The sequence below is a fragment of the Emydura macquarii genome, unplaced genomic scaffold (assembly GCF_026122565.2).
Source record: "Emydura macquarii macquarii isolate MOO-44397 ecotype Brisbane River unplaced genomic scaffold, CSIRO-AGI_Emac_v2 contig_3128, whole genome shotgun sequence".
NCBI classification, from domain to species: domain Eukaryota; kingdom Metazoa; phylum Chordata; order Testudines; family Chelidae; genus Emydura; species Emydura macquarii.
The window spans coordinates 1,283,489-1,310,706 of NW_027133265.1; the positions used below are offsets into that span (position 1 = coordinate 1,283,489).

General features: G+C 41.1%; 1 protein-coding gene across 3 annotated transcripts in view; it reads right to left on the reverse strand.

Annotated features, from left to right (window-relative positions):
• The window catches only part of DCUN1D4 (defective in cullin neddylation 1 domain containing 4), a 66,108-nt gene extending 42,900 nt beyond the window's left edge, over window positions 1–23,208 (reverse strand). For 2 of the 3 annotated variants that reach the window (XM_067531251.1, XM_067531250.1), the window contains exons 1-2: window positions 23,040–23,208; window positions 2,347–2,417 (exon numbers count right to left, since the gene is read on the reverse strand). In XM_067531251.1, coding sequence (XP_067387352.1) covers window positions 2,347–2,417; window positions 23,040–23,064 — 96 coding nt within the window. In that variant the 5' untranslated portion in view covers window positions 23,065–23,208. Of the gene's footprint in view, window positions 1–2,346; window positions 2,418–20,362; window positions 20,415–23,039 lie in introns of all 3 variants that reach the window. The other variant, XM_067531255.1, reaches the window with a different exon arrangement.
• Between the last annotated feature and the right edge of the window lie 4,010 nt (window positions 23,209–27,218).

A 27,218-nucleotide genomic window follows, 5' to 3' on the forward strand; every position in this document is an offset into this window, starting at 1 on the left:
AAGGGATATGGTAGCCTTTATAATATAAAGCTCTATAATAGTGTTTTCAGCTATCACTTGACATAGTACTCCAATTTATTTTCATTATCACAGATGCACTAGCAACTGCTCTAGCTGAGGCTGCATAATGGTTTCCATTCTAACCCAGTTTTCAGTTCTTAATTTTCTGAAGCATTACTGTTCTGAGTTGAAATTTTCCAGGCTGGGAATCTAACCAAGAGTACTCTTTTTAAAATATTTCAAAACTTGAGCAAAACTTATTCAGCTATTTTGAGAAAAAAAGATTGCGAAACACAAAAGTCCTCATTGTAGGAGAAAAATCTTGCAATGCTGTTTCAAAGAGCTTTAGTATTGAAGCATCCAGCAGCAAAAAGTTGAAATTTGGCATGGAAACCATCTTGAAGAAAAGTACTGTTATATGTTCCCAGGGAAACTAGTTGAGATTTGACTGATTTTTCAAAAGTTTATAACTCATACTCTGAATACACATTGTCCACTAAGCTCATGAAGTATGCAGCTAAAGGAGGTTGCAGAGAGAGAGAGAGAGAGAGAGAGAGAGAGAGAGAGAGAGAGAGAGAGAGAGAGAGAGAGAGAGAGAGAGAGAGAGAGAGAGAGAGAGAGAGAGAGAGAGAGGAAGTTTGTGTGTTAGAGTCAGACTAACAATTGCCTACAATATCCTAAATAAATTTTATTTAACAAGTTAAATCTTAATTAATTAATTTTAACATCTTTGGAGAGCACTGTATTAAAAACGTAAAGATCAGCATATAGATTCTAAAGAAAGATGCAGAATGGTTATCAAACAACTCCAAACAATGTTTTGTAGAAAATATGCTGGCTTGTTAGCAAAATGTGTGTTACCTAAACAGGAAAATGTGAAATTACAAAATAGCAGAACTGCCATCCAAGAAATAAACCAACACAAACAAAAAGTCAATGGATTCTCCTAGGGTGCCAGCCAACATCCACTTCTGTAGGAGGGAGATATAACAGACTAAATTTCTTGCAATATCTTAACTAAAGTTAATTTAATAAAATTAAACCTTACTGAATTAGTTTTAACTTCTTTGGAGTTCATTGTTTCATTAAAAATGCAATTATGTATGTGTTATTGTGGAATTGTATGTATTTCCATGAGAAGGGTAAATAGGAGAACAGCAGGGGATAATTAGGCAAATTCACTCAGGTTGCAATATCACCAGAGAAGCCACGTCCCTAGAAAGGTCCACATATGCTAGATCAAAGTGGTTTCTCCAGAAACCAAGACATCAAAAAAGATGTTTAAATAAATAAGCTGTCTTTAAATTGGTTCATGGCCTTCTTCCGGATCCAGCATATGGATAAGTCCCCTGGTCCAGGGAGGGCCCCAATCCTTAGGATAGGGTTGGAAGGACTGGGCCTATTGGCCTCACATAAGACTGGGTGCTAGTTCTGAGCTGAAGCTGTAATAAACTGGTAACCACAAGAAATCTCCTTGGGTGGGGAGGTTGAACGACAGCTCCTGTCAGACGTCATGTTAGGGCTGTGGTTAATTCTGGTAAGCTTATTAGCATCCATGTTTACTATTTTAAATGTTTTTTCTATAATGCTTTTTACCTTAAAAATAAAGTAGGCTTGCACAGAAAGTGTTCTGTGGTACCTTATAATTTACATCTGTTAACCACCCCTAAATGAAAGCGAGCAGATGTCTTTAAGCAACTATCTGTGCTGGGAAATGCACAGTGAAGACAGGCATCTGTGCAGCCTAGAAATACTCTGATCAGAAGGTAGCGGGACACGTGTCTCCATGAAGGAGGGGCAACAACTGAGTACCTGAATGCGTGGGAGTGAGCAGCATTGCTGGACCACTGGGAGAAACAGAGGTGCGGCTGCTCTCAACTGTAAAAGTGTGCATGGTTAGCTATGCCATGCAATGGAAAATGCTGTGACACTACAGTGAAGGAGGTAAGTATCGTCAACAGCTTATGCCTTGTTCTTTGTATTGCTCTAAATGGACTGATTTGTGTGTTCAGTACATATTTTCCCACATTAACTGTAAGCACAAGGAACATGCAGTTTTCACACATGCTTCCATGCATACCATAATGTACACATACAGAGAAAAGGGCTCAGCCAAAACTTAATTCTGACCTGTGCACATACAAGCAACCTTAAGCAATTAAAACACAAGAAGAGACAGTTAACTGTGTAACTTTAATGTGGATCCCTCAAACCCATTCCCCTCCCATCAGAAAATTAAAAAAAAAAGCTTTTAAGTGTAATAACCTAAATATTCAATAGCACGAATAAATGCATTCAAGAGTAAATAACTAGCTATTAGGTAAAGAAAAGATTGCAAGTCATTACCAGCCTATTGAGGGTGTGGTAAATCTTGTGAATATTTGCCAGTGTTGATAGATGAGAGTTCAGCTGAAAATCTAGAGGAAAAATAAAATTTAGTTGGGTCTCTTATCCTGGTTTAAATTATGCTATAGAATATAGTTTTCACCCCTATAAACAAGATTTTATGTATTCGCTTCTTTTTTTAAAAAATCCTTACCAGGCTCTGATATAAAACCAGAGTGAATACTTTTCAAAACCAACAAATGTAGTGATAACTACAACTACCTGTGAATTTAAATGAGACCAAAAACTGTAGTGAACATTTGTGCAGTGCTATCTGAACAGCCAAAGAGACATCAACCACATAACCAGCACAAAACTCCTGTATAAAAGAATTTTACATGGAAGATCCACTAATACCTACAGTGACCAGATAGCAAATGTGAAAAATCGGGACACCTTTTTTTCGGAGAGAGAGAAGGAAGGAAACATAGTTGCCTATATAAGACAAATCCCCTAATATCAGGACATCTGGTCACCCTACTAATACCAGTCATTATATCAAAGCATTTCCTCAAGGGAACACTTCATTTGGTCCCTCTCCAGCTTCTAAATAAATAAAATAGTGACAAAACAAAGGAAAAAAATTATTTCCACACCTCCACCTTTAATATTCTAAAATAGTCCTCAGAACACACACTCTATGGAAATCAGAGTACAGAAGTAAACTATGTGAGGCATTAAAAACTAAGTCTATGTTCAAAATACAGTACAATTCAGATTATTCTCATAGGAAGAACACTGCTGTAAGTGAAAAGGTGTAGCTGAGGGAAGTCCCAACTTTTTAAGAATCCATGTTGTGCACGAATTTGGAATTCTCTCATCATATGGATAAAACATTGTTTTTAAACATTTCAGAGACACAGTCATAAGTTTTAATTCAGTACCTTGGCTAGAAGGAGTAATTTTGCTGATCTATAATTCTATTCCTTACCATACCTAGTATAGCTTAATTCAAGGGCAGACCACGTCTTATTACTATGTTCTATCAATCATGCTGGCCAGATTCTCTCTTATACTGTTTGATTTAGCCTGATATTTGCCAGCCAAACAAGACTGATAAAAAAAATTGCACTGTGAAAGCCAAAAACCAAGTTAGCCTATATAAATAATCCATTCCATATCACAAATAATTCCAAAAAAAGAGAGTTAAAGGAAGGGACAAAACAGCAAAATCAGAAGAAATTCCTTTAAAAGAGACTAGTTGAAATATCAACAACTAGTCAATAAAAATAAACATTTGCAGACCTTTCCAAGACATGGTGGTAAGTATACTTCACCGCTACATGGAAGACTTGGGCTTGACTTCTTGTTCAAAAAGAAATCTCAATCCAAAAACCTTTAGGGACTGAAAGCACTGCACCTGAAGTACACTCTGCCATGATGAGAGTGAAAGATATGCTGATATTCTCAGAAGAATCTCTTTGTTTATCAGTTGCTGAAATGACAACTACTGCAACTGTGGGACAACGATGGAGAATCTTCAGTACATCACAAGGTGCTTGCAATACTACCTGTATACCTTCCTATCGAAGATGTGAAATAGCAGTAATTCAAGAAGGATCTGGACATTTCAATCAAAATGAGTAAAAAATAGTTTCAGGCACTAAATTTTTTCTTGGGCTCCCCTTTACAATTTGTCCTTTCATAATTAGTTTTCCTGCTGAAAAATATTATCTAGTCAATTGTATTACAGTAACACCCACAATAGGCAAGGCATTGTCCAAACATAGTGAGATACAAACCGTACCTTAAGGATTTCATAATCTAAGTATTTTTCTTTTCCCTGTAGCTAGGCGAAAGTTCCACACAGAAATTGAAATTGAGTACCCAGAATAATGGAGTGTAGAGAGTAAAAGAGCTGGAAAAGTTGAATAATTCTAAACTAATAGTTACAGTAATTGTGAGTGGTACCTGTAACAATGTTAGACAAAATATTTTCAATCTAAAACGTGATTTAAGTTGGTGTCCCTTTAAAAGAAAGAATTATTTAGATTAGGGGTTTCAAAGACACAATTTATATTAATATCGAATATAGTTTCTCATAGTTATAGTCTGATGGAAATGTCTTCAAATTTTAAATGAATTTTTTAAAAAATTCAAGAGTTAAAGCTGTTTATCACATTTGATGGGACCTACACAAAAATGTTTTCTAGTTATTTTTTATAGAAGCAGTTAAACCCTAATCCAACCTCAGTTGACTGTATTCATGTGAACATTATTAACGATAATGGGAAAACAGATGATTCTAACTCCAATCAAAAGGGAAAAGATAATTATGAAAAGTAAAGGCTAGTAGTAGCCATTATGCTGGAAAGCCACATTAAGCTCCTTCTGAGCTGGCAACACAGCTTTAAGAAACCCCAAGATCACAAGGCAGGCAGTAACCACCTCTCCCTTAGGGGTCTGGGTGATCCCCAAAACATCACACCATCTACTAGGAAGCAATCAGGTTTTAAATAGGGTCTCATTAACAAGGGGTAATTCCACTGGCTCTATACCTCCCTGGAGTAAGCAATGATCTAGCAGGCTTCTTGAGCAGGTATGCAGTATCCAACGACAAGCAATCACTGCAGAAGTCCATCACAGAGCTGATATTTCAACAGTGGGGATTTACATCACAGACTTGTTTGTCATGGAAAACACCAACAAATGCCTGAACTTCTACTCCAGAGGAGACTTGAGCCTGGGATCACCACAGGATGCTTCTCTCCTTTGGTGGTCTTTAGATCTCCTATATGCCATTTTCCCAGTTTGCCAGAATTTGGTGTCTTTGAGGCTAGTAATAAAGAGTAGAGTTGGAGACCTAAGATTATTTGAAAAAATCTTAAGAAAAGAAATAAAGTCAACATGGACTAATTTTCCAAATCTGGAAATAAAGTAGGTCTTGAAAGACTAAGGTCTGTCCATACTACAACTTTAACTAAGTTTTTCAATTAATAGTACTGCTGGCTTTATACATGGTCCCCATTCATCCTTTGACTTAAGCACCGTTAGTAATAATCAAGGCAGCTCATGTTTTGCCTGCCAGTAGCCTAGTCTGGCTAGCTCAAGAAACTTTCTTTGGAATGTTAACAGGATACCCTAAGCATGCCTGTGTCACCACGTAGGCCAATCGCCCCCTTTCCTAGCTCTGTAGGTCTGAGTGTGTGTAACTCGAAGTGTATTATCCCATTTGTTAAATGGTTCTACTGTGTGACAACAAACTCTGGGTACTTCATTTCCGGTAAAAGCACTGAGGAATAGCTGCCCAGATTTTCTTAGAATGCAACATACAAAAAGTTAGGCTTCAGTTGTGTGTGGATATGCAAATTTGACAGTGACGGCAGAAGACTTCTGTATCAACACCCTGAATCATGTAATCTATTAAGATGACCATGCCTCTACAACTCTGGTTTTGTAACTGATTAGTTTTAGGATGGGGCCTGGTTTTAGCAATACTTTGATTTTATACACCACTTTTCAAACTGAACCCACATCTCAGAGAAGTGAAAGTAGGACAAGATATAGAATGATTTTATTTCCCACTAAAGCTCTACATGAGCAGAGATGGTAACATTTTCACAACTATTCTTGCCTCCCCTTTCTCAAGGTCAATATCCTGTAGCCAAAATTACTGCGGGAAAGATAGAAAGAACCAGTTGAAAATGCAATCAAACCTCAACCCTTTCTTCCCAGAAAAGTAGAGAGGAGAGTTCTTTGAGAGGCCAATGGTCCGACAATGCATGGAGCCAGAATAAAACTTAAACTTTAACTGAAAGTAGACCAATTTCCAGAAGTTGGAAACATTCCCTCAAGAAAGGAAAATTATAGTGAAGAAAGTGGCATTTTACAGTCAGAAGCAAGAAGACTGCTAACACAATAACCTGCTACTCAGGCTTATGTGGGACAGTTAATACACAAAAGATATTCTTCAGTAGAATGAGTGATGGGTCTCCAAGTACACTGATTTGTCAAACACTACTTAGTTTTTTCCTGCAGGAAAGTAAAGTAGTCTATGGTAGCTGAATTCCAATTTATTGGAATGCAATTTATTGTGTTCAGGTCAAATGGATGAGACCTAAATGCAAGAAGCCCACCAGAGAGTCTGCTTGCTCTGTGGCCACTAAAAACATAAGAACGGCCATTCTGAGTCAGACCAATGGTCCATCTAGTCCAGTATCCTGTCTTCAGACAGTGGCCAATGCCAGATGCTTCAGAGGGAATGAACAGAACAGGTTATCATCAAGTGATCTATCCCATTGCCCATTCCCAGCTTCTGGCAAACTAGCAAAAGACTAGTTTATGGCACTTTCCATAAGATATGGGGCTTGCCTCAGTGTCCTTTGCCAAAACTGATGTACTGTGTATATTTGTCCACTGGTTTCCACCCTACTGTTAACTGCATTTCACTGGTGAGTGAAGCAATTACTAACTCCAGATTTCCTAAAATACTTTGTGACCCTTCAGAATGAAGTATGTAATATAGCTGAAGAGGGAAATACTGCTGATATTTTCCAATCCCTACACTCAGTTGCCAGAAGTCCAAGACTACGAGATTCAAGCCTTTTTGGTCTGAAGTTCAGTAGAAAACACTGCTTGAATTATGAACAAGTGTTGACACATGGCTTGGGCAGGTCAATTAGTCATGATAATTCACGATGTATACAAAAACAACAAATCTACAGAACAAAGATAGAGAAAAAACTACATAGTGTTTCCAAAATGCCCTTCACCAACTGTCTGACAATCATGACCAAAGCAAAAGAATCTGCAGTATATTTGGCATGTTTCTAAAAGAAACAGATTACTGTCAAGGTAAGAGTCAGTTTAAGACTACAAATCCCCCAGGAAGATCTGCTTGAGCAACTCAATGCATAAAACCCAACCAAAAAGGCTGAATGGATTTTAAAACCTAGTAAAATTTCACTCTGCATTTGTGAAATTTCCAACTTGAACACTTAAAGTTTAAAACTGAACCAATTTTCTTCAAACTTGGCTTGTGTTTCAGTTCTCACTGGAAATCTTATCTACCTTCAGTTGCTGTCGAGCAACCTACATGCAAACCTGATTAGAACATACAACCTAGAGTATTACCCACATGCACTTGCATGAACTACAAACTGATTTATTTCACTTGGGCTTTCAAAAACAAAAACAAAAAAAAAAAGGCACCTCTAGGTCTGAACAGAGTAGAAAATTTAAGACTAAAGGAATTAGTCTGACAAAATTGAGTAACTGAGAAATGTTATAAATGAAACTGGAACAGAGCCATAACTACTGCATACAGTACCAATTCACTATAAATTAGCACTGGTATTTAAATAGATTAGTAAATGAAAAACAAATAAAACTTCCCTTAAAATTTTGGAAGGCTTATCTGGGTATGTGGGAGACTACATGAAATCTCTCTCTAATACCCTGCATGTCAGTTTAATGAAATACTTTAAAAACAATGGGTAACTGCCATATCTACTCTTTATATTGAAAAATTAACTTTCCAACTAATACCCCCTTATGTGGTGGTTTAGCTCTATTTATTATTTCCCCTCTATGTGTACTCTCTTTTAAAACCCAGATCAGAGTCAACTCATTGTTTTCTATTACTGGGGGCAAATCCACACTACAAAATTAAATCCACCTAAATTATGTTGACATACAGCCGCCGCAGTAATTAAATCGCTTTTGCATGTACATACATCACTTCTTGTGTTGGCGGGGTGCGTCCTCAGTACCAGCACTTGCATAGATGCAGAGAGCTGTGCACTGTGGGTAGCAACCCCATTATGGAACTCACCACTATCTAGCACAGTGTGTTTGGGCAAGGGTTTGCAAGGCTTCATGTAGGCACATGAGTTGTGCAGCAGCAGGGGGACTGGGAACATGGTTTCAGCGTTCCATGATGCATTTTTCTCTATCCCATAATTTTATCTGCACCACGTTTCACGCCTCTTCTCAAAAGCCTCACAAATCCATGCATCTGCTATCTGTGTGAGAAGCATGGATCCTGCACAGATCTGCACTATTGTGATGAGCATTGCAAGCACAATGCACCTGATCCTGCAGTATTTGCAGACACCAGAGGAGCCATGGTGAGGTAGCTTTTGGGACTCAAAAAAACAATTCAAGGTTGTTGTTGGCATTCATAGAGCAACTGCAGATGGTGGAGTGCTGGTTCTGGGCTCGAGAAACATGCACTGATTGTTGGGATAGCATCATTATGCAGGTATGGCATGATGAACAGTGGCTGCAGAACTTTTGGATCTGCAAGGTCACATTCCTGGAAGTGTGTGCAGAGCTTGCCCCAGCCCTCTGGTGCAGCGACACCAAAATGAGAGCTGCACTGACAGTGGAGAAGTGAGTGGCAGTCACTGTGTGAAAGACTTGCAACAACAGATTGCTGCTGATCACTGGAAATCCACTGTAGGGTTTGCTACATGCAAGTGTGTAGGCCCATTAATCATGTCCTGCTACGAAGAACTGTGACTGGGCAATGTGCAGGACATAGTGGATGGTTTTGCAGCAATGGGATTCCCAAACTGCGGTGGGATGACAGATGGCACACACATCCCTATTTTGATACCAGACCATTTTGTCTCAGATTACATCAACAGAAAGAGCTACTTTTCTATGGTATTGCAAGCACTGGTGGATCCGTGGGGACATTTTACCAACATCAATGCAGGCTGGTTAGGGAAAGTGTATGACGCACACATCTTTAAGAACACAAGCCTGCTCAGAAAACTCCAAGCAGGGACTTTCTTTCCAGACTAAAGGATTACCACTGGGGATGTTGAAATGCCAATAGTGATCTGGGAGACCCAGCTTACCCCTTACTCCCATGGCTCAGGAAGCTGTACGCTGGCCACCTCGACAGCAGCAAGGAGTGCTTCAACTAGAGGCTCAGCAGGTGCAGTATGACAGTTGAATGTGTCTTTGGCCACTTGAAAGGCCGCTGTTGCTGTCTATTCACGAGACTAGACCTCAGTGAAAAAAAATCCCCATGGTTATAGCTGCCTGCTGTGTTTCATAATATCTGTGAAGCAAAGGAGGAAAAGTTTCCACGGGGGTGGAGGGTACGGGTGGAACAGCTGTCTGCTGATTTTGTGCAGCCAGATACCAGGACTTTAAGAAGAGCTCAACAGAAAGTTATACAACTCAAGGAGGCTTTGAAAGACCATTTTAATAGTGAGCCACAATAGTATGTGATGCTGCTGTGTGTTCTGCCTGGCATTGTTATTTTGTACCTCGGTATGAACCTTGTAATGAGTGCTCCATGTGTAATACTACAACATTGCAAATGCATCTACTGCTATTATCAGTGAATGATGTCACCCCCAGCCAGCATATGTTGTGAATTAATAAAGATTAATTAAGTTTCCATAAATAGACTTTTATTCCAAACCTATGCAAACAGACATTTATAACTGAATGAAACTTTATAAACACAGGGCAAAGAACCTTTGAAGGGGAAAGAATGGTCATTTTCATTTCACAAACACCAACTGTCTCTCACAGGTCAATGTATGTGCAGCTGTGATTGTCTGTACTCTCCCCTGGGGTGGAGTGGGAGGCGTAACGCAGTGCCCTCAGACGCCATGTGTAATGTGGGCATGGGTGGTGGGGGTGCATAGGAGGTCCCAGAATGCAGTTCTCTATGGTCTGCTGAAGGTCAACAAGAGTCTCCAGCATATCTGTTTGCTGCCTGAGAAGTGCTAGCAACTCCTGCTGGAAGTCTCTCTCCTTTTCCTGTGCTCTTCTATTCTTTGCACCATCCCTGTCCCTTCTGTCCACAAGGGTGACCATCCAAACCCTGTGCTCAGTATCCAAAGCACAAGAGGCTTGCAGGATCTCTTGGAACATATCATCCTGCATCCTCTCCCTTCTCCTCATCTGGCTGAGCCACTTCACTAGAGTGGATGGAGAGACCCTCGAAGCTACATTTCCAATTGCAAAAGATACAATGCACAGAGGTACTATTGTGAATGTATTCACAAGATAAATGAAAACTTGGTATACTGAACTCGGTCCTCTTGAGCAACACAAGTTACAAGCACTGCATTTTCACTTTTCCTTGGAATTCATAGAGCACGGCAGCAGTCACAGCTAAGGTGAGAGTACTGCCTAGAGGGGAGGGGGCGGTTTGGGACAATAATGGGAGAGATAGCACACAGGCATCAATATATGCAGATAGGGCAACTGAAATAAATACTGGCACCATTTTCCACAGAAGGTGGTGATTTTAGCAGAGTTCACTCCTGAAGGTAACAGGAGGGTAAAAGGGAACATAAGTAACAGTGTCTACACTGACACTGCGTCACCCTAACTACATCAATCACAAGAGCCAGCAAACAGCTGTAAACAGGGAGTCTGAGTGGGAGTTCTGTTGGAGAAGGGAGAAGTCAAGCCTCTGGTCCTTAGGGGCAGTGAATGAGTTTTGTGGGTTTGTTCCTTTTATTGTGTTTGGTTTTTTGTGTTTGGTGTTTTGTTTTTCCCCTCCAGTTTGCAGGGACTGGTACTGGGCAGGACAATGAGAGCAGCTGAGCCTGATTAAGGAGCCAGGCTTCCATAATTAGGGGGCCTATAAAGGGAGCCACCCAATCAGGCAGTGACACAGGAGCCAGCAAACAGAGCTGTAAACAGGGTAGTTGAGTGGGAGTTCTGTTGGAGAAGGGAGGAGTCAAGCCCCTGGTCCTTAGGGGCAATGAACAGGACATAGGTGAGGAAGCTATGCCAGACACAGAAGCAACAGTGGTAGTGACCCAAGCAGTGGAAGAGACAATGCAGATGACTAGATGTGGGAGCTGCGGGATGTACATAGTCTTGGAGGGGTACCACAAAAGAGCTTTGTTCATATGAAGTGCCGCCTGATAGAGCTGATGGAAGAAAAGATCCGAGGCTTGGATATGCAGGTGGAAATTCTGGTTGAGTATAGAAGAGGATTTGAACAAATGATGGAGCAAAGCCGTGAGGTGGCTGAAGAGAAAAGCCCAGACTTGCAGATAGAAGCAGGACCAAAGAACTCTGAGAGGAGAATGCTGGGTAAGGAAAGTGGCCAGTGGAATCATGTGACTACGTGAACCTGTCAGAGAAATAGACGGGCTAGTGAAGGGGAAACAGAGCTCAGGAACAGGTTTGCAAAATGGAAAATGAAAAAGCGGCGCAGCAAGCAATAACTGAAGGTGGGAGAGCAAGGAAGAAGAGAAGCAGCTAGACCTATACAAAGAATGGATAAGCCAATGGACATATCACCAAATAAGAGCCCCAGGGGGATCCAGGATGGGTTGCAGAAGTTTGAAAGGGAGAACAGAAGATGAGAGGACTTGCAGCCAGAAAGAACAGGGGAGAGACCACAGAATTGCACCGTCACCAGGAAAAGGCAGGTCTACGTTATTGGGGGCTCCCTCCTGAGAAGAACAGACAGGCCTGTAACCAGAGCTGATCTGGAGAACAGAAGGGTGTGCTGTCTGCCCAGTGCTCGGATATGAGATGTGGACCTGAGGCTGAAGAGGAGCCTAGCGGGAGCAGGAAAGAATCCACTGATTGTCCTTCACGTGGGAACAAATGATACAGCTCGAGTCTCACTGGAACGAATCAAGGGAGACTATGCCAGGCTTGGGAAGATTTTTAAGGAAATGGAGGCTCAGGTAATCTTCAGTGGTATTCTGCCTGTCCCTAGAGGAGGACAACAAAGGCATGAGAAGGTTGTGATGATCAACAGATGGCTTAGGCAGTGGTACTATAAGGAGGGCTTTGGGATGTATGGCCACTGGGAGGCATTCATGGACAGAGGACTGTTCTCTTGGGATGGATTTCACCTGAATAGGGAGGGAAATAGATTTCTAGGATGAGATTGGCACAACTGATTAAGAGAGCTTTAAACTAGGAATCTGGGGGAGATGGCTGGAAGATGCCTGGTTGATCTCCATGCCTGATTTTAACATTGAGAGGGAGGAAAATGAAATAGGAAAGGATATAGCAGTGGATAGGAGAATGGACATGAAGAGGAAGGGTGGTGTAGATACCAGTCTAACAGGTGATGCTGGCGGTAGAATGACTGTGGTGAATTGTGTAAGGAATGTGAGCGAAGCCAAACAGCAAAAATTAAGATGTTTGTACACCAATGCAAGAAGCCTGGGTAACAAAATGGAGGAACTAGAGCTACTGGGGCAGGAAATGAAACCAGATATTATAGGGATAACAGAAACATGATGGAATAGTAATCATGACTGGAATACAGGTATTGATGAGTATATGCTGATTAGGAAAGACAGATATAAAGGCAAAGGTAGTGGAGTAGCGTTGTATATCAATGATGAAGTGGACTAAAGAAATTAGAAGTGATGCAATGGAGAAGACAGAGTCTGTCTGGGCAAAAATCACATTGGGGAAGAAAATGGCTAGAGTTTCCGCTGGGATAGCGTTTGGGGTGTGCTACAGACCACCAGGATCTGATTTGGAACTGTGTGATTATGGGAGATTTTAATTTCCCAGATATAGACTGGAAGATAAAGTGCTAGTAATAATTACAGGGCTCAGATTTTCCTGGATTTGATAGCTGACAGATTCCTTCATCAAGTAGTTGCTGAACCAACAAAAGGGGATGCCATTTTAGATTTTGTATTGGGGAGTAGTGAGGACCTCACAGAAGAAATGGTTGTAGGGGACAACCTTGTTTCGAGCAACCATGAGCTAATTTGGTTCAAACTAAATGGAAGGATAAACAAAAATAAATCTGTGACTAGGGTCTTTGATTTCAAAAGAGTTAACTTTAAAAAATTAAGGGAATTAGTTGGGGAAGTGGACTGGACTGAAGAACTCATGGATCTAAAGGCAGGAGGAGGCTTGGAAGTACTTCAAGTCAAAGTTGCAGGAACTATCTGAAGCCTGCATCCCAAGGAAGGGGAAAGAATTCATAGGCAAGGGTTGTAGCCCAAGCTGGATGAGCAAGCACCTCAGACAGGTGATCAAGAGAAAGCAGAAAGCCTACAAGGAGTGGAAGATGGGAGGAATTAGCAAGGAAAGATATCTCTTGGAGATGAAAACATGTAGAGACAAGGTGAGAAATGCCAAAAGCCAAGTAGAGTTGGACTTTGCAAAGGGAATTAAAACCAATAGTAAAAGGTTCTATAGCCATATAAACAGGAAGAAAACAAAGAAAGAAGAAGTGGGACCGCTAGGCACTGACGATGGAGTGGAGGTTAAGGATAACCTAGTCATGACCCAGTATCTAAAATACTTTGTCTCAGTTTTTAAATGAGGCTAATAAAGAGCTTAGGGATAGTGGTAGGGGGGCTAATGGGTTTGAGGATATGGAGGTAGAAATTACTACATCTGAGGTAGAAGCCAAACTCGAACTGCTTAATGGGACTAAATCAGGAGGCCTGGATAATCACCATCCAAGGATATTAAAGGAACTGGCATGGGCTTGCAATTTCACATTAACAAAGATTTTTAATGAATCTGTAAACGCAGGGATTGTACCATATGACTGGAGAATTGCTAACATAGTTCCTATTTTAAAGAAAGGGGGAAAAAAGGTGATACAGGTAATTACAGGCCTGTTCGACCTCAGTAGTATGCAAGGTGTTGGAAAAATTTTTGAAAGAGAAAGTAGTTAAGGACATCGAGGTTAACAGTAATTGGGATAAAATACGACATGGCTTTATAAAAGGTAGATTGTGCCAGACCAACCTGATATTCTTTTTTGAGAAGATAAGATTTTTTTAGACAAAGGGAATGGAGTGGATCTAATTTACCTAGATATCAGTAAGGCATTTGATATGGTTCCACATGGGGAATTATTAGTTAAATTGGAAAAGATGGGGATTAATATGAAAATGGAAAGGTGGATAAGGATCTGGTTAAAGAGGAGACTACAACAAGTCATACTGAAAGGTGTACTGTCAGGTTGGAGGGAGGTTACTAGTGGACTTCCTCAGGGATCGGTCTTGGGACCAATCTTATTTAACGTTTTTATTACTGACCTTGTCACAAAAAGTGGATGTGCGCTAATAAAGTTTGCAGATGATACAAAGTTGGGAGGTATTGCTAATACAGAGAAAGACAGGGATTTCATACAACAAGATCTGGATGACCTTGTAAACTGAAGTAATAGAAATCAGGGTGGATAAAAATCAATAATTTTTTTTTTAAATAAAAAAATCCAATTTTTTTCATTTAAATTGGATTTGATTTTTTTTAAAATCACCACTAAAACACTAAATTTCTCTCGTTTAAAAAATAAGTTACAATTAAATCTCATCATAAATATGCTAAACCTACACTTAAGCTCATAAAAATGAATTAATGGCTCTAGTCTATCCAGCCTAACTACCAGCTCTTGCTGCTTCAAAGTTCTGGGCTTTCAGTGTCTGTTTCTTAGAAGACTAAAGCCACATGTGCAAAGAAAGACACAGGCTGGATAGGACTGTTGTTCTGTGCTTATGTGGTGGTGGAGCTGGGCCAAGCAAGGCAGAGGAGTTAGTTAAGACTCTGTCTTTAAGGCAGTGAGACAAAGGATGGAGGCAGAGTGGAAAGGTACACGAGTGGATTGGAAAGAAAAAGGAAAGACATTATTCAGTACACACACAACTTCTTATATTCCCCCACACTTTTGCCACAGAAAAATTGTCATGGGTTCTGGGCATAAGAGAGACCCTATCCGGGAATATTTTGAAGAAATTCCTTCCCCGGGTAAAAAAGGAAAACGTGTCAAGTGTAAGCAGTGCAAGAAGGAGATACAGGGCCTCGTTGCAAGAATGAAACATCATAATGAAAACTGATTACTGGGAGAAAATGATGTGGATGAAGATGTAGATATGTCTGAAGAACAGTGTGGATCAACTGGTTAGTAATGTAAATAATTAATTTTGTAATGCATCATTCTTCAAGACTCTCTCCATGCCTTTTAGTATAAGTGTGATTGAACAAGTAAATTCCCAAGCTGCTTGCTATGTTGATGTTGCTAGAAAAAAAATTTAGCTTAGCTAATCCTTATGGCTTGTTTAATTAGGTAACTAGGTTTAGAATATATCACCCAAGTATATGATACAGAAAGCTGAAGTAAGATAAATCTAGAGTTGCCAGTTGCCACTGGGTGTCATTTTCTTATTTTATATTATAATACATGCCCCTTATTTTGGAACATCATTGCCACAGACCATAATGGTGATGCCATAATTCTATTCCCTATTTTACTTCAGCATAACTCAGCTTTCCCAAGGGAACCCCATCCTATACTTTTTTTTCTCAAAAAACAGAAGTGCCAGTGAGTTCTATGGGGCTTAATCCAAAATTAAGGCTACACTGCATCTGGTAGAGCAGACATTGGTGGAAGGTTGCTAGATACAGTGTATGAGAAGGAGCTTGAACACTGTGCAAGAAATACTGAGGGGAAATTTGCCAGTTTAAGCCTTGATGGGTGGAGCAATGTACATAATAATCCAGTAATATATGCCTGTGTGACAACAGAAGATGGGGTTGCATATCTTTCAGAAACAATAAATACATTGGGAAATGCCCACGCAACAGAATATTTAAAAGAAGTGGTAGTGAAAATTGTAATAAACTGTGAACAAAAATCCAACTCTCATGTGCACAATTTTGTCACAGACAATGCTTCAACTGTGGCAAAGATGAGAAGATACTTGGAAGAAGAAACGGAAGGATGCTCCTTAATAACATATGGCTGCCGTGCCCATTTAATGCATCTTTTAGCCAAAGACTTAAGTACGTCTTCAACATCTTCTTTTATTCCTGGAGAAGTCGCAAAATACTTCCATAACAACCATTTTGCTTCAGCATCACTGAAGAGAGCAGGAGGAGCCAAACTAATTCTCCCTTAAAATGTTTGATGGTTGATTTTTTTCAAAAATGTATTAACTGGCCTATTCTCGTAGAACTTTGTGAAGAAAACCGTGATAAAACAGACGGAAGTATCGCATCCAAAGTATCTATCTAACATTGGATTAAAGAGGAATCTAGAGGATATGCTCAGTATACTGAAGGCTATATCCACAGCCTTAAACAAACTTCAGAGAAATTGTTGCTGCATTGCTGATGCTGTTGAAATTTGGAAGGCATTTCAAGAGACATTGAAGAAAGAAATACCTGACCAGAACGTTAAACTGCAGGCAATAAAGAAGCACATGGATCAAGCACTAACTAACTCCACCTCATTTTCTTTCAAACATTCTAGACCCCAGATATAAAGGTAGATGCCTAACTTCTGAAGAAGATGTTGCTGTCATGGCATGGGCATCTCAAAATCACTCCTCAGTTATGTCAGTCATAATAAATTTCAGGGCTGGAGTGGAACCATTTAAACAGTACATGTTTACTGATGATGTTTTGAACAAAGTCACTCTCCTGAATTGGTAGAAATCATTAGCCAGGCACCTTGAAACACGGTTCCTTCAGTTGCTAAGCCAACTTTTCACAGCAGTAGCTTCCTTTGTAGGCAGAGAGAGAATATTTTCATCATTTGGTATTATTCACTCAAAGCTAAGAAATCGACTGAGAGTTGAAAAAGCAGGAAAACTCGTATTTCTGTTTGTCTAGGAATAAAAATGACAGTAGGAGTGGGGAAGATGAGAGCTAGTTGTAGAAGTTTTAAGGACAGCGTACGTTTAGTGTTGTGATTTGTCAGAGTTAATAAAATTTGAAAACTAAAAAAAGGTTTAAGGACAGCTGTCAACTCAAGAGCTGCAATTGCAACTGTGAAACATGTAACATTTAAGATTTAGTTTAATAAAATATAATAAGTGCTATTGTATTTGTGTGTGATTTAGTTCTTACCATTCCTAATGTGCTGCTGCTGCATCTGCAGCTTGACATAGGTAATGAGTATTATGTACTACTTCCGAAATTACTAAAAATCAAGTTATCTAAAAAATTACACAAAGTACACTGTCCTAGATGTTGTAAAATGCTGTATTGAGTTGTAAGTTAACATGTTTTAGTGATCAGATTTGCACCATTGTTTAAGAAATATCAGTGGGAAACTTGATTTAAATCAATCCACCCTGATAGAAATAAGATGAAATTTAATAGTGGAAAGTGCAAGGCCATGCGCACTTAGGGACTAATAACAAGAACTTTTGCTATCAGCTGGGGACACATTGGTTGGAAGTGCCAGAGGAGAAGGACATGGGCGTAGTGGTTGATCACAGGATGACTATGAGCCACCAATGTAATGTAACCATGAAAAAAGCTAATGTAGTCCTAGATGCATCAAGCGAGCTATTTCCTGTAGAGATAGGGAGGTGTTTGTACTGTTATACAAGGCATTGTCAGACCTCATCTGGAATACAGTGTGCAGTCCTGGTTTCCCATGTTTAAGAAAGATTAATTCAAACTGGAACAGGTGCAGAGAAGGGCTATGAGGATGATCTGCGGAATGGAAAACCTGCCTTATGAGAGGAGACTCAAAGACCTTGGCTTGTTTAGCCTAACCAAAAGGTGGCTGAGGGGAGATATGATTGCTGCCTATAAATACATCAGAGGGATAAATACCAGGGAGGGAGAGGAGTTATTTAAGTTCAGCACCAATGTGCACACAAGAACAAATGGATATAAGCTGGCCATTTGGAAGTTTAGACTTGAAATTAGACTAAGGTTTCTAACAATCAGAGGAGTGAAGTTCTGGTGGCAAGAAACCAACTGGCTTCAAGACTGAGCTTGTTAAGTTTATGGAGGGGATGGTATGATGGGACAGCCTAATTTGGCAATTGACTGATCTTAGATTACTAGTAGTAAATATGCCTCATGGCCTGTGAAGGGATGTTAGATGGGGTGGGTTCTGAGTTACTCCAGAGGATTCTTTTTGGGTGTCTGGCTGGTGAGTCTTGCCCACATGCTCAGGGTTTAACTGATCGCTATATTTGGTGTCGGGAAGGAATTTTTCCCCAGGGCAGATTGGCATAGGCCCTGGCGGTTTTTCACCTCTCTCTGTAGCATGGGGCACGGATCACTGGCTGGTGGATTCTCTATACCTTGAAGTCTTTAAATCATTATTTGATGACTTTAATAACTCAGTCTTAGAATAGGGGTCTATTACAGGAGTGGGTGGGTGAGGTTCTGTGGCCTGCATTGTGCAGAAGGTCAGACTAGATGATCATAATGGTCCCTTCTAACTTTATAGTCTGAGTCTATAAGCGCTACTCCTCTCACAGAGGTGGAGTTATTAAATTGGCGTAACGGGCAAGTTACATCAGTGGGAGCAACATTTTAGTGTAGATATTAACAGGGTTAGGTCAACGTAAGTGCTTTGCATTGACCTAACTCTGTAGTGTAACTGCTGTACATGCAGCAGCGTGCTATGAAACATTGGGACACAGCAAGAAAATCCAATTGCTGGATGTTCCCAGTACATTGTTCAGCAATCAGATTATAATAATTTGACTTTGAAGCCAACATCCCTTGTGGAAGAAGAAAAAAAAAAAAAAGAGGGAGTATGCTCAAAATTTTATTCCCTGAACCTATTTTTTATAAAGTATGCCAGCCCAGAGGAACAGATTAAAAAAATTCCAAACTACACAATCTCATGCCAGCTAATCTACAAAGCCACTTAAAAATAAATTACCTCTTCTCACTCAGGAAAACCACATTAACTGGAATCAATTTTAAAAACAGTTAAGTTTTCGCATTGACAAGACCTAGGTCTGCCTACAGACTCATAACAGTATATCAGTTTATCTCGTGAAGACATTTTAAATGACAACCCAGATCTAAAATGCACCAAGACTCTCAACAAGGCCTAAAACCCACAACTTCCAAAATGAACAGTTCTGAAACGCCTATATACATAACCAAAGGCAGAAAACAAAAAGTTGAAGATTAGGGTTTTTTGGGTGGTTTTTTTTGTTTGTTTTTTTTAAAAAGAATCCTATTAAACTTTGTTCTGGTATGCTTTAAAGATAAAGCCATAAATTTTAACTATTTAAAAGCAGAGAAAAGAAACAAAATTTGATTCAGTGAGGCAAGTCATTGATGCACATGTACACCCAACTCAAAGCATAATATGTTATTTTTAAACTCAGCTATAGTGTAAAGTTAGTCACTTAGCAGTTACTAGTCAGCCACCTGCAACTCGCGATTCCAAGATTACTTATTTCAATCTGCATGTTACACATAAGGGAAATGTAAAAATAATTTTACTTTTCTTTATGGAGAAAACCCTTATTTTACTAAGAATCTGAAAAATGTTAACAGTAAGAGCTGACCTACCTACAGTATTGCACTGCTTTAAATTTAAGGTGTGATGTCTACATTAATTTTAATTAAACCAATACAAAAAGGCTGTGTGGATAGTCATTTTAAACCCAGTTTATTTCAGTTTCCCTTAAATTGATTAAGAACAGATTTGAGCTAACCCATATTTTGTATACAGTTTCTGTTAGTTTTATTTATCCCTATATATAGGCAGAGTGATCCAGTGATAGGGCCGAGCACTCAAGTATTTACAATGGATATAGGAGTTGCATATTGTCATGGGTCCTTCAGAACTTCTTTTTTTCTCCTCAAACACAAAACTCATGCAAAATCACTAGCCTTGTAGCCAACAGTAGCCCAGTGCCTTTAGAAAAGCACAGGAGACATAGTATCTAAGGGAGTCTTCCCCTAAGACAGAGAAATTAGAATTCAAACAGGACCAGAGAGGGAGAATAAGAAAAATCTTTTTGTTTCAGTATCCCCAAAGCCAGAGAGAGGAAAAGGGAGGGAAACAGAGAATTGGTACCTTTACATGAAAATGTCAGAGTACTCCACAAATAAGAAGAAACCTGCACTAAAGTGCTAGAATCACACACATCCAACACTCCCTAGTTTGAAAGAATGGAGACAGGTGATGAGGAGAAAAAGTCACCCAGTTACCATTAATGAAACTCATTGTGTGACCTTATAATACAGAAGACAGAAGTGATTTCCAGTTATTCTAACTGAACTGGCAAGAAATTTTCAGATGACATGTTTGCTTTGGGGATGAAGTGGGCAAGCATACCTCACATCTTTCAGGGAAAGTTTCACAGCAAATAGTCATCCACAAAGGAGGACTGAAAAAAATGGAGAAGAGTTAGAAACTGGACTGACGCAGTTCATATCACAGGAGACAAACAACAGAGGTTTAGCAAAATCAGAGCTCTGAGGAAAGAGTAAAAGAATGAGGACTGGTCATGTCTTGTCTTGGTCTCACTCTAGGCTCACGTCAACATACGTACAGGTGTGCTATAAAGAAAACAGTTAATTCTTATCTCAATCATCCACACTAATGAATGAGAATAGAACTATAAACTAGAGACAACAAAGCGTGTTTATTTAGGGAAATATTTATATTTAAGTAGATATGCAAGGTTATAAATTGCCAAGGAGTTAAAGACTTTCCATCACTAAAATTTTCAAAATTTCTTTCAAGATATTAAAATATCAGAGATGTTTGAGAAATAATTAAGTCCTTCCTGATTAGGTGGAAGAGGGAAGAAAAATTAAAGAATTAAGTCAGTCTTGCAAAATTATCATAAAAGCTTACCAGCCCAGGACATCTACTCACTCAAACCATAATACCAATGATAAAGTTATTTTAAAAATCTGTATTGAAAATAAATTACTCACACCTGATAAGCACATTTTGCAAGGCTTGATTAGTTGACATACTGGAGATTTCCTATACCCAAATGATTTTATGAAAGTGAGTAAAAAGAGAGAAGGAAATCCACAGAACTGTCAGGGACAGAAGATCCAAATGCATTTCAGTGGAGGTTGTGGAAGAGAAAAATGGGGAGAATCAGCAGTCAGTGACAGCTGGAAAACAGGAAACAGCACTCTGAAAGTTTTCTACTGAAAAATTAAAAAAAAAAAAAAAAAAATCTTAAGTGGGCACTGGATAACCTATAACTGGATAACTGGATAAACATCTCAAATGAGGGAGCAATGGGAAGTGTCTGTCAGCTACACCTAACACATCTTCACAATAAGGGTTTGCACCTTTATTATTTTCTTAGTAATAACTTCTGAAAAGACTGAATAGAACATGAAGCACATGTTTATGTCCCCGTGATATCTGTATGGTAAAGAGAGTATTTGGGGATAATTATCCTACTGTTTTTCTATATGATGATAAACATATGGCATTATATAGTTAGTGTAGCTTCAAGGTATAAACTGTGCAGGGATCAAGAGAATTTTGTTCACCAATGTATATCTCACTATGCTATTAGCTATGTTAATTTGGGGGTGGTATTTTTTACATTCCTTTGAAAGAACAAGTGCTGGTTACTGGCTCCCAGGAGCTATAGCAATACAAATTAATAATCATCAGACTTGGAACAATGTTTCAACCCTATATGGTTACATCTACACTATGTTCCTATGCTAGGCTCTCTCTCTGTCCAATCTCTAATTTTCACAGATAGAAGATGGGTTCAAGAAAATCCAAGATGTATACAATTTCTCTTCCAATAGCTATTTTCAGGCTTGTGGAGATCATGCAAAATCAGAAAGAAAATATGAAGAAATAGTGATGTTCTAGATCAGACTTTGCCATGAGATAAATAAATGCTATAAATGGTGAAACGCCATAGTTTGTTCTCAGTGCTGTGTTTCTTCATCCATCAGAGACAGCATGTTACTGAGAGTCACATACATCAGTCAACAACCTCATGTTACTGGGACAGTCTTGTGCTTCGAACTGTAGCCTCCTTCCCACCTTTTAGAGTTGGAACAAGTTCCAGAAGCACATCTGTGCCCAGCATCCCTGCGATCCCCCACCTCAGCAGGCAACCTGCACTAAAACAAAGCCTTGCCTGTGCTCAGGACCCCTGCACCCTACCCCGGAGACAAAGCCCAATGGGTGCTCCCCCTCCTCGCAACGGGCAGCACGCTGCTCACACGCTGCCTTGCCCGGGTTCCCCTGCTATTCCCTCACCCCGGGAGAGCTGTTCCTCGTCCCGCACCCCCGGGCGGGGAGCACGTCCTTGCCCGCGCTCCCCCCGCAAGGTGCCTAGGCCGATGTCCAATGCGGGGTGCCCGAGCTGGCCCGAGAGCATCAGGCTGCAACTTGCAGTTCCCTAAGCTGGGGGAGGTGAGCCACGGCGCGGTGCACGCTGGGAGTCGTAGTCCCCCCGGCGCTGAGGCCAACCGCGCTGTGCAGCAGGATAGACTCCCGCTCCCACAATGCACCGGACCCGTTCCCCTTCACAGCCCGTTTCTTCCGCACCGGGCTGACACTGAAGCCGTTAAATTACCCCCGGTAGAACGAGCCGCAGGGCGGCGCCCGGGCCGGCCCCCCGCACACCCGGCCCCAGAGAGGGACGCTGCAGGGCCAGGGTCGGACTCGGGGCTCCTGTACAAGGTTGGAGAAACTGCGTCACAGCCTCTGTCAGCGCCCGGAACCGCCGCAGAGCCGGCACCGAGCTGCTCGCCGCCCCCGGCATCTAGGGGGTCTCCACTGACCTCCCCCGGCCGGCCGAGCCAGCCCCGCCGCGGCTCGCAGGTGCCGGGCTCCCGTCACCAGATGCCTCCGCAAATGTCCCCAGCAGGCCCCGCGCCGCCCCGTCCCGCGGGCTTCCCCCCTCGGACACTCCCCCCACAACGAGCTGTGGGAGCCGCCGGCGCGACCCGCGGGCAGAGACCCCTCAGCCTGCACGTGGCGAGCGGCCCGGCCCGGCCGGCCCGTTACTCACTGACAGCGGCGGCATCCGAGTGCATTTTCGTGCAGCGCACACACTGCCCGACCGGGGCTCCCTCTGTCTCGCTCTCCCAATCACAGAGCTCAGGCACGGGCCCTCCTGCCCCGCCCACACATGCACGCCATTGGCTCGGGCTGGCTCACACCGAGGCGTATCTCGTTGCGCAATTAGGCCACAAACCTGTCATTCCTCCTCGGCCTGGCCCACACTGCCCGACACGTCCACCTCCACCCTCCTATTGGTCAAAGGTCGCAACGAGTACGGCCTCCCCGCCATACTGATTGGGCCTTGCCGCCGTCAATTATTTCGGGCTCTGAGAGCGCGTGCAAAGAACACTACTTTGTGTCTCCTGTGAATCTGATTGGTCTGGGAGGCAATGGACCACGCCCTCGGCCTGTTGTGATTGGTTAAAGAGAGCGGAGCGGAGAACAGACCAGCTGCTTGCAGCGGGTGGGACTAGACTGGACAGTAAGATGCTGTGTTAGGGAGGTTAGGTGCGGTGGTGGTTCACACCTAGACTGGTCCAGCAGGGAGCTGTGCAGAGATGCCCTGCGGGAGGGTGTTGAGAGCTGACCTCCCTGCAGCGCAAGGGGAGGAACAGGCTTCCCCGACAGCCACAGAGGTAGAGAATGGCTGGGACAGCAGCACTAGCTTATGTCTGAAAAGGTCAGTTACTCCTGGAGAAACATGATGAGTAGATTTATCATGATGAAACATGCAGCAACTTGATGTTTAGTAAATGGACAAAAAGTTCTGGAAAACTACAGAAGGTAGAGGGTATAAGTGAGGCCGGAATGAAGGCTCTAAGGTTCACATTATACTCATTGAAAGTTTGATGTCATACATCCAGGAAAGACCATCAGGGAACAACTGTGCATCACCCGACCAAAACAGGACCAGGCCTGAGGGGCTTTTGCTCTGTCTGTTCATTTGTTATTCTTGACCATACCTACCTACAGCAGGCATGCTCAAGAATGGCATATGAACAGAGGAGGTAAGACCCCAAACGTGTAGTCCTGCCTGGAGCTAGAATAGGTGAGTTATCATACATACCTCTGATATAAATCTGTCTTTTCCACTGTGGTAACACTGTTTTGCCAATAAAGTATCTGGAAATAAGCGAATAGGCTGAACATGAGTGAGTCCAGCATACCAGTGGCTGGTTTTCAATCACCTATCTAAAATAGCAAAAACAACGAGAATCCTATAGCACCTTCTTTAAGGTACTACAGGATTCTCCTTGTTTTTGCTGTATACAGACTAACATGGATACCCCTCTGAAACTTTATACCTAAAATAAGTTCTTGGTGGTTATGAAAGTATCTATAGCACAACCAGCTCTCTAGCTGACAGTAATATGAGAGACACATAGTACCAAAAGGAGCTGTAGACTGAACAACACGGCTATAAGTAAAAGCTGATCTTTGGTCAAATAGCAGACTGAGCTATTTTATGCTGTTAAAATTTTCAGATGTAAAATAAAATTTGCAGTTCCCCAGCTACTGGCAGTAAATGTACCTCCTTGTATTTTAGTGTATGATTTAGCCACACCCATAATCCACAGGCCAACATTGACTAAAGAGGCCATCTTTAATAAAATAAAAGCATATTAGGCTTGGTCTATACTATAGACTTATGTCGATATAACTACATCGCTCCGGGGTAGAAAATCCACTCCTCTGAGCGATGCAGTTATACCAACCGAGCTCCTGGTGTACACAGCGCCGTATCTCCAGGAAGGTGGAGTACCTATGACGAAAGAAGCAGCTGTCCCATCGGCATAGAAGGTTGTGTCTTGACTAAACTGCAGTACTCTGTGTAAACGATCCTTTAGTATTACATGGGAGCTTCTAGATGGGGTAGGTTCTAGGGGAAGTCGAGCAGGGTGGTTGCTCTGGGTGTCATACTGCTGTTCTGCTCAGCTTTTTTTTTTTTTTGCTTGACTTCTTCACAGGAAGCTAAAAACTGCCTGGGGCCATTCATGTTTTGAGAACTGCCTGTATTTAGGTTGTATAATATTTTCCCTAACAAAATATTATTGTAGCTTTGTGGTTGGCAGTGGGTTGTTTTGGGGAGTGTTTTTGAGAAAAACTCTAATAAATAGGCATTTGAAATGTGACAGGGAAGAAAGTCCTTGGCTTAGAGGAGTGCCATTCATTTGTCTCATGGATCATCATTCAGGTTTAGCTGATGTAAAAGCTATTCAAAATCTCCATTGTCCTTCTCTTGTTGCTTTCTGTAGGAAAATTCTGGCAGCCTGCCAAAATGACAGCGCCCGCCCCACATGCTAAAGAGTCAGACATTGCAAAGCAGGAGTAGGTACTGTCCTGGGAACACCTGAAGACCAACAAAACAGCTGGAGCTGCAAGGGTCTCTCCTCCCTTCACCTAATTAAACTCCACTAGGTACAGTACCTACCTAGTGTCTCATTTCCCCCTCTGAGAGCAACACATAGGGAAGGCGCTCCTCATTTCTGGGCATAGGGGAGGGAAGAGATACAGCTAGCAGTCCAGCTGCCTACCATCCATCCTTCTAGACCAAGTACATAGTGCCAGTGGCCCATAGTCCTGCTGGCATAATAGCCTTCTGCTACCATCTAATGTAATTACTCCTGTAGCTTAAGTGGAAGAAAGCAGACACAATGCTGAAGGTTTTGGATTTAAGCCTGCTAGTGATGTATAATGAGGCATGGTTATAGCTGTACATACCATAGAAGTTGTTTTTACCTTAGGGGAAAAAATCTTAAGTTAAAAAAAAAAATTCCCTATGTTAAAGAAAGTTTAGTTTACAAAGTCAGACTCAAAAGGTAGGAAACACCAGAGTTGTGGTTTCCCAAAGAGCCTTAATGTTGTTCCCTTGTGCATATGCGTTATGATACATGCTTTAATTACATGATCACATGCTATGTTTCCCACAAGATCCTAACCTTATTAGGTGCACAGATTGGATGCACAAAGTGGTAGATAAAGTTGCATAGGCAACACCGATGAAGTTTAATTCCCTTTTAATGAAAGGGAAATTGAAGCACTGAGAAGCTGAGTAACTTCACCAACAGTCACACAAAGAATGGGAACAGAACCATTTACTTGTACAGTAATTCCTAGTTTTTTGTGCTAACCCTGAGACAAACTTTATTTCAGAATATGCATTGCTAATACTTGTTGGGAAACGTCATACCCTAACTCTGAAATCAGAGCACAATCCAAATACCCATGGATAAAAGTCTTTGTAAAAGCAAGAATTTTCTGCCATATTGCCAAAGCTGGCAAAACTGTGTGGTTAGGACCTGTGATGGTATCACTAGAGTCAATGTGTGGGCAGAGTTGGTAACAGGGTTTGTTGCAGGGGTATGTTCCTGGGTCAGTGTTCTTGTATGGTGTATGGTAATACCCACCAGCAACAGTACACCATAAGAAGCTCATTCACCTGCACATCTACTAATGTTATATATGCCATCATGTGCCAGCAATGCCCCTCTGCCATGTACATTGGCCAAACCGGACTGTCACTACGCAAAAGAATAAATGGACACAAATCAGACATAAAAAATGGTAACATCCATAAACCAGTCGGAGAGTACTTCAACCTCCCAGGACACGCTGTAGTTGATTTGAAAGTTGCTATACTTCTACAAAAAACTTCAAAAACAGACTTTAAAGAGAAACTGCAAAATTGGAACTCATCTGCAAACTTGACACAATCAAACTAGGTCTAAATAGGGACTTAGAATGGTTATCTCATTACAAGAAGTTATTGTCACTGTTCACACATTCTCACCTCCTAATCAATGGTTGTGAATAGGCCTCAACTACTCTAACTGAATGGACTTTGCTTATACTTAACTTCCCCATTGTTGTTCCTTAACCTTAGATGTATATATATACCCCCAATCTGATTTCTATTCCTTACATCTGACAAAGTGGGTTGCAGCCCACGAAAGCTTATGCCTGCAGAAATTAAATTTGTTAGTCTTTAAAGTGCTACAGAACTCTCGTTTTTGCTGTCTTGGGAAAAAAAGCCATATCACAGAAACAGAACAAAAGGGTGGGTTAGAGAAACAATACATACAGAAAAATCTAATAATCAAACATATCAATCATTTACAGATATGAATTCCTACTAAAAATAAACAAAACAGTTTTACATAATGCTGCTGAAAAGATTTAATTTAGG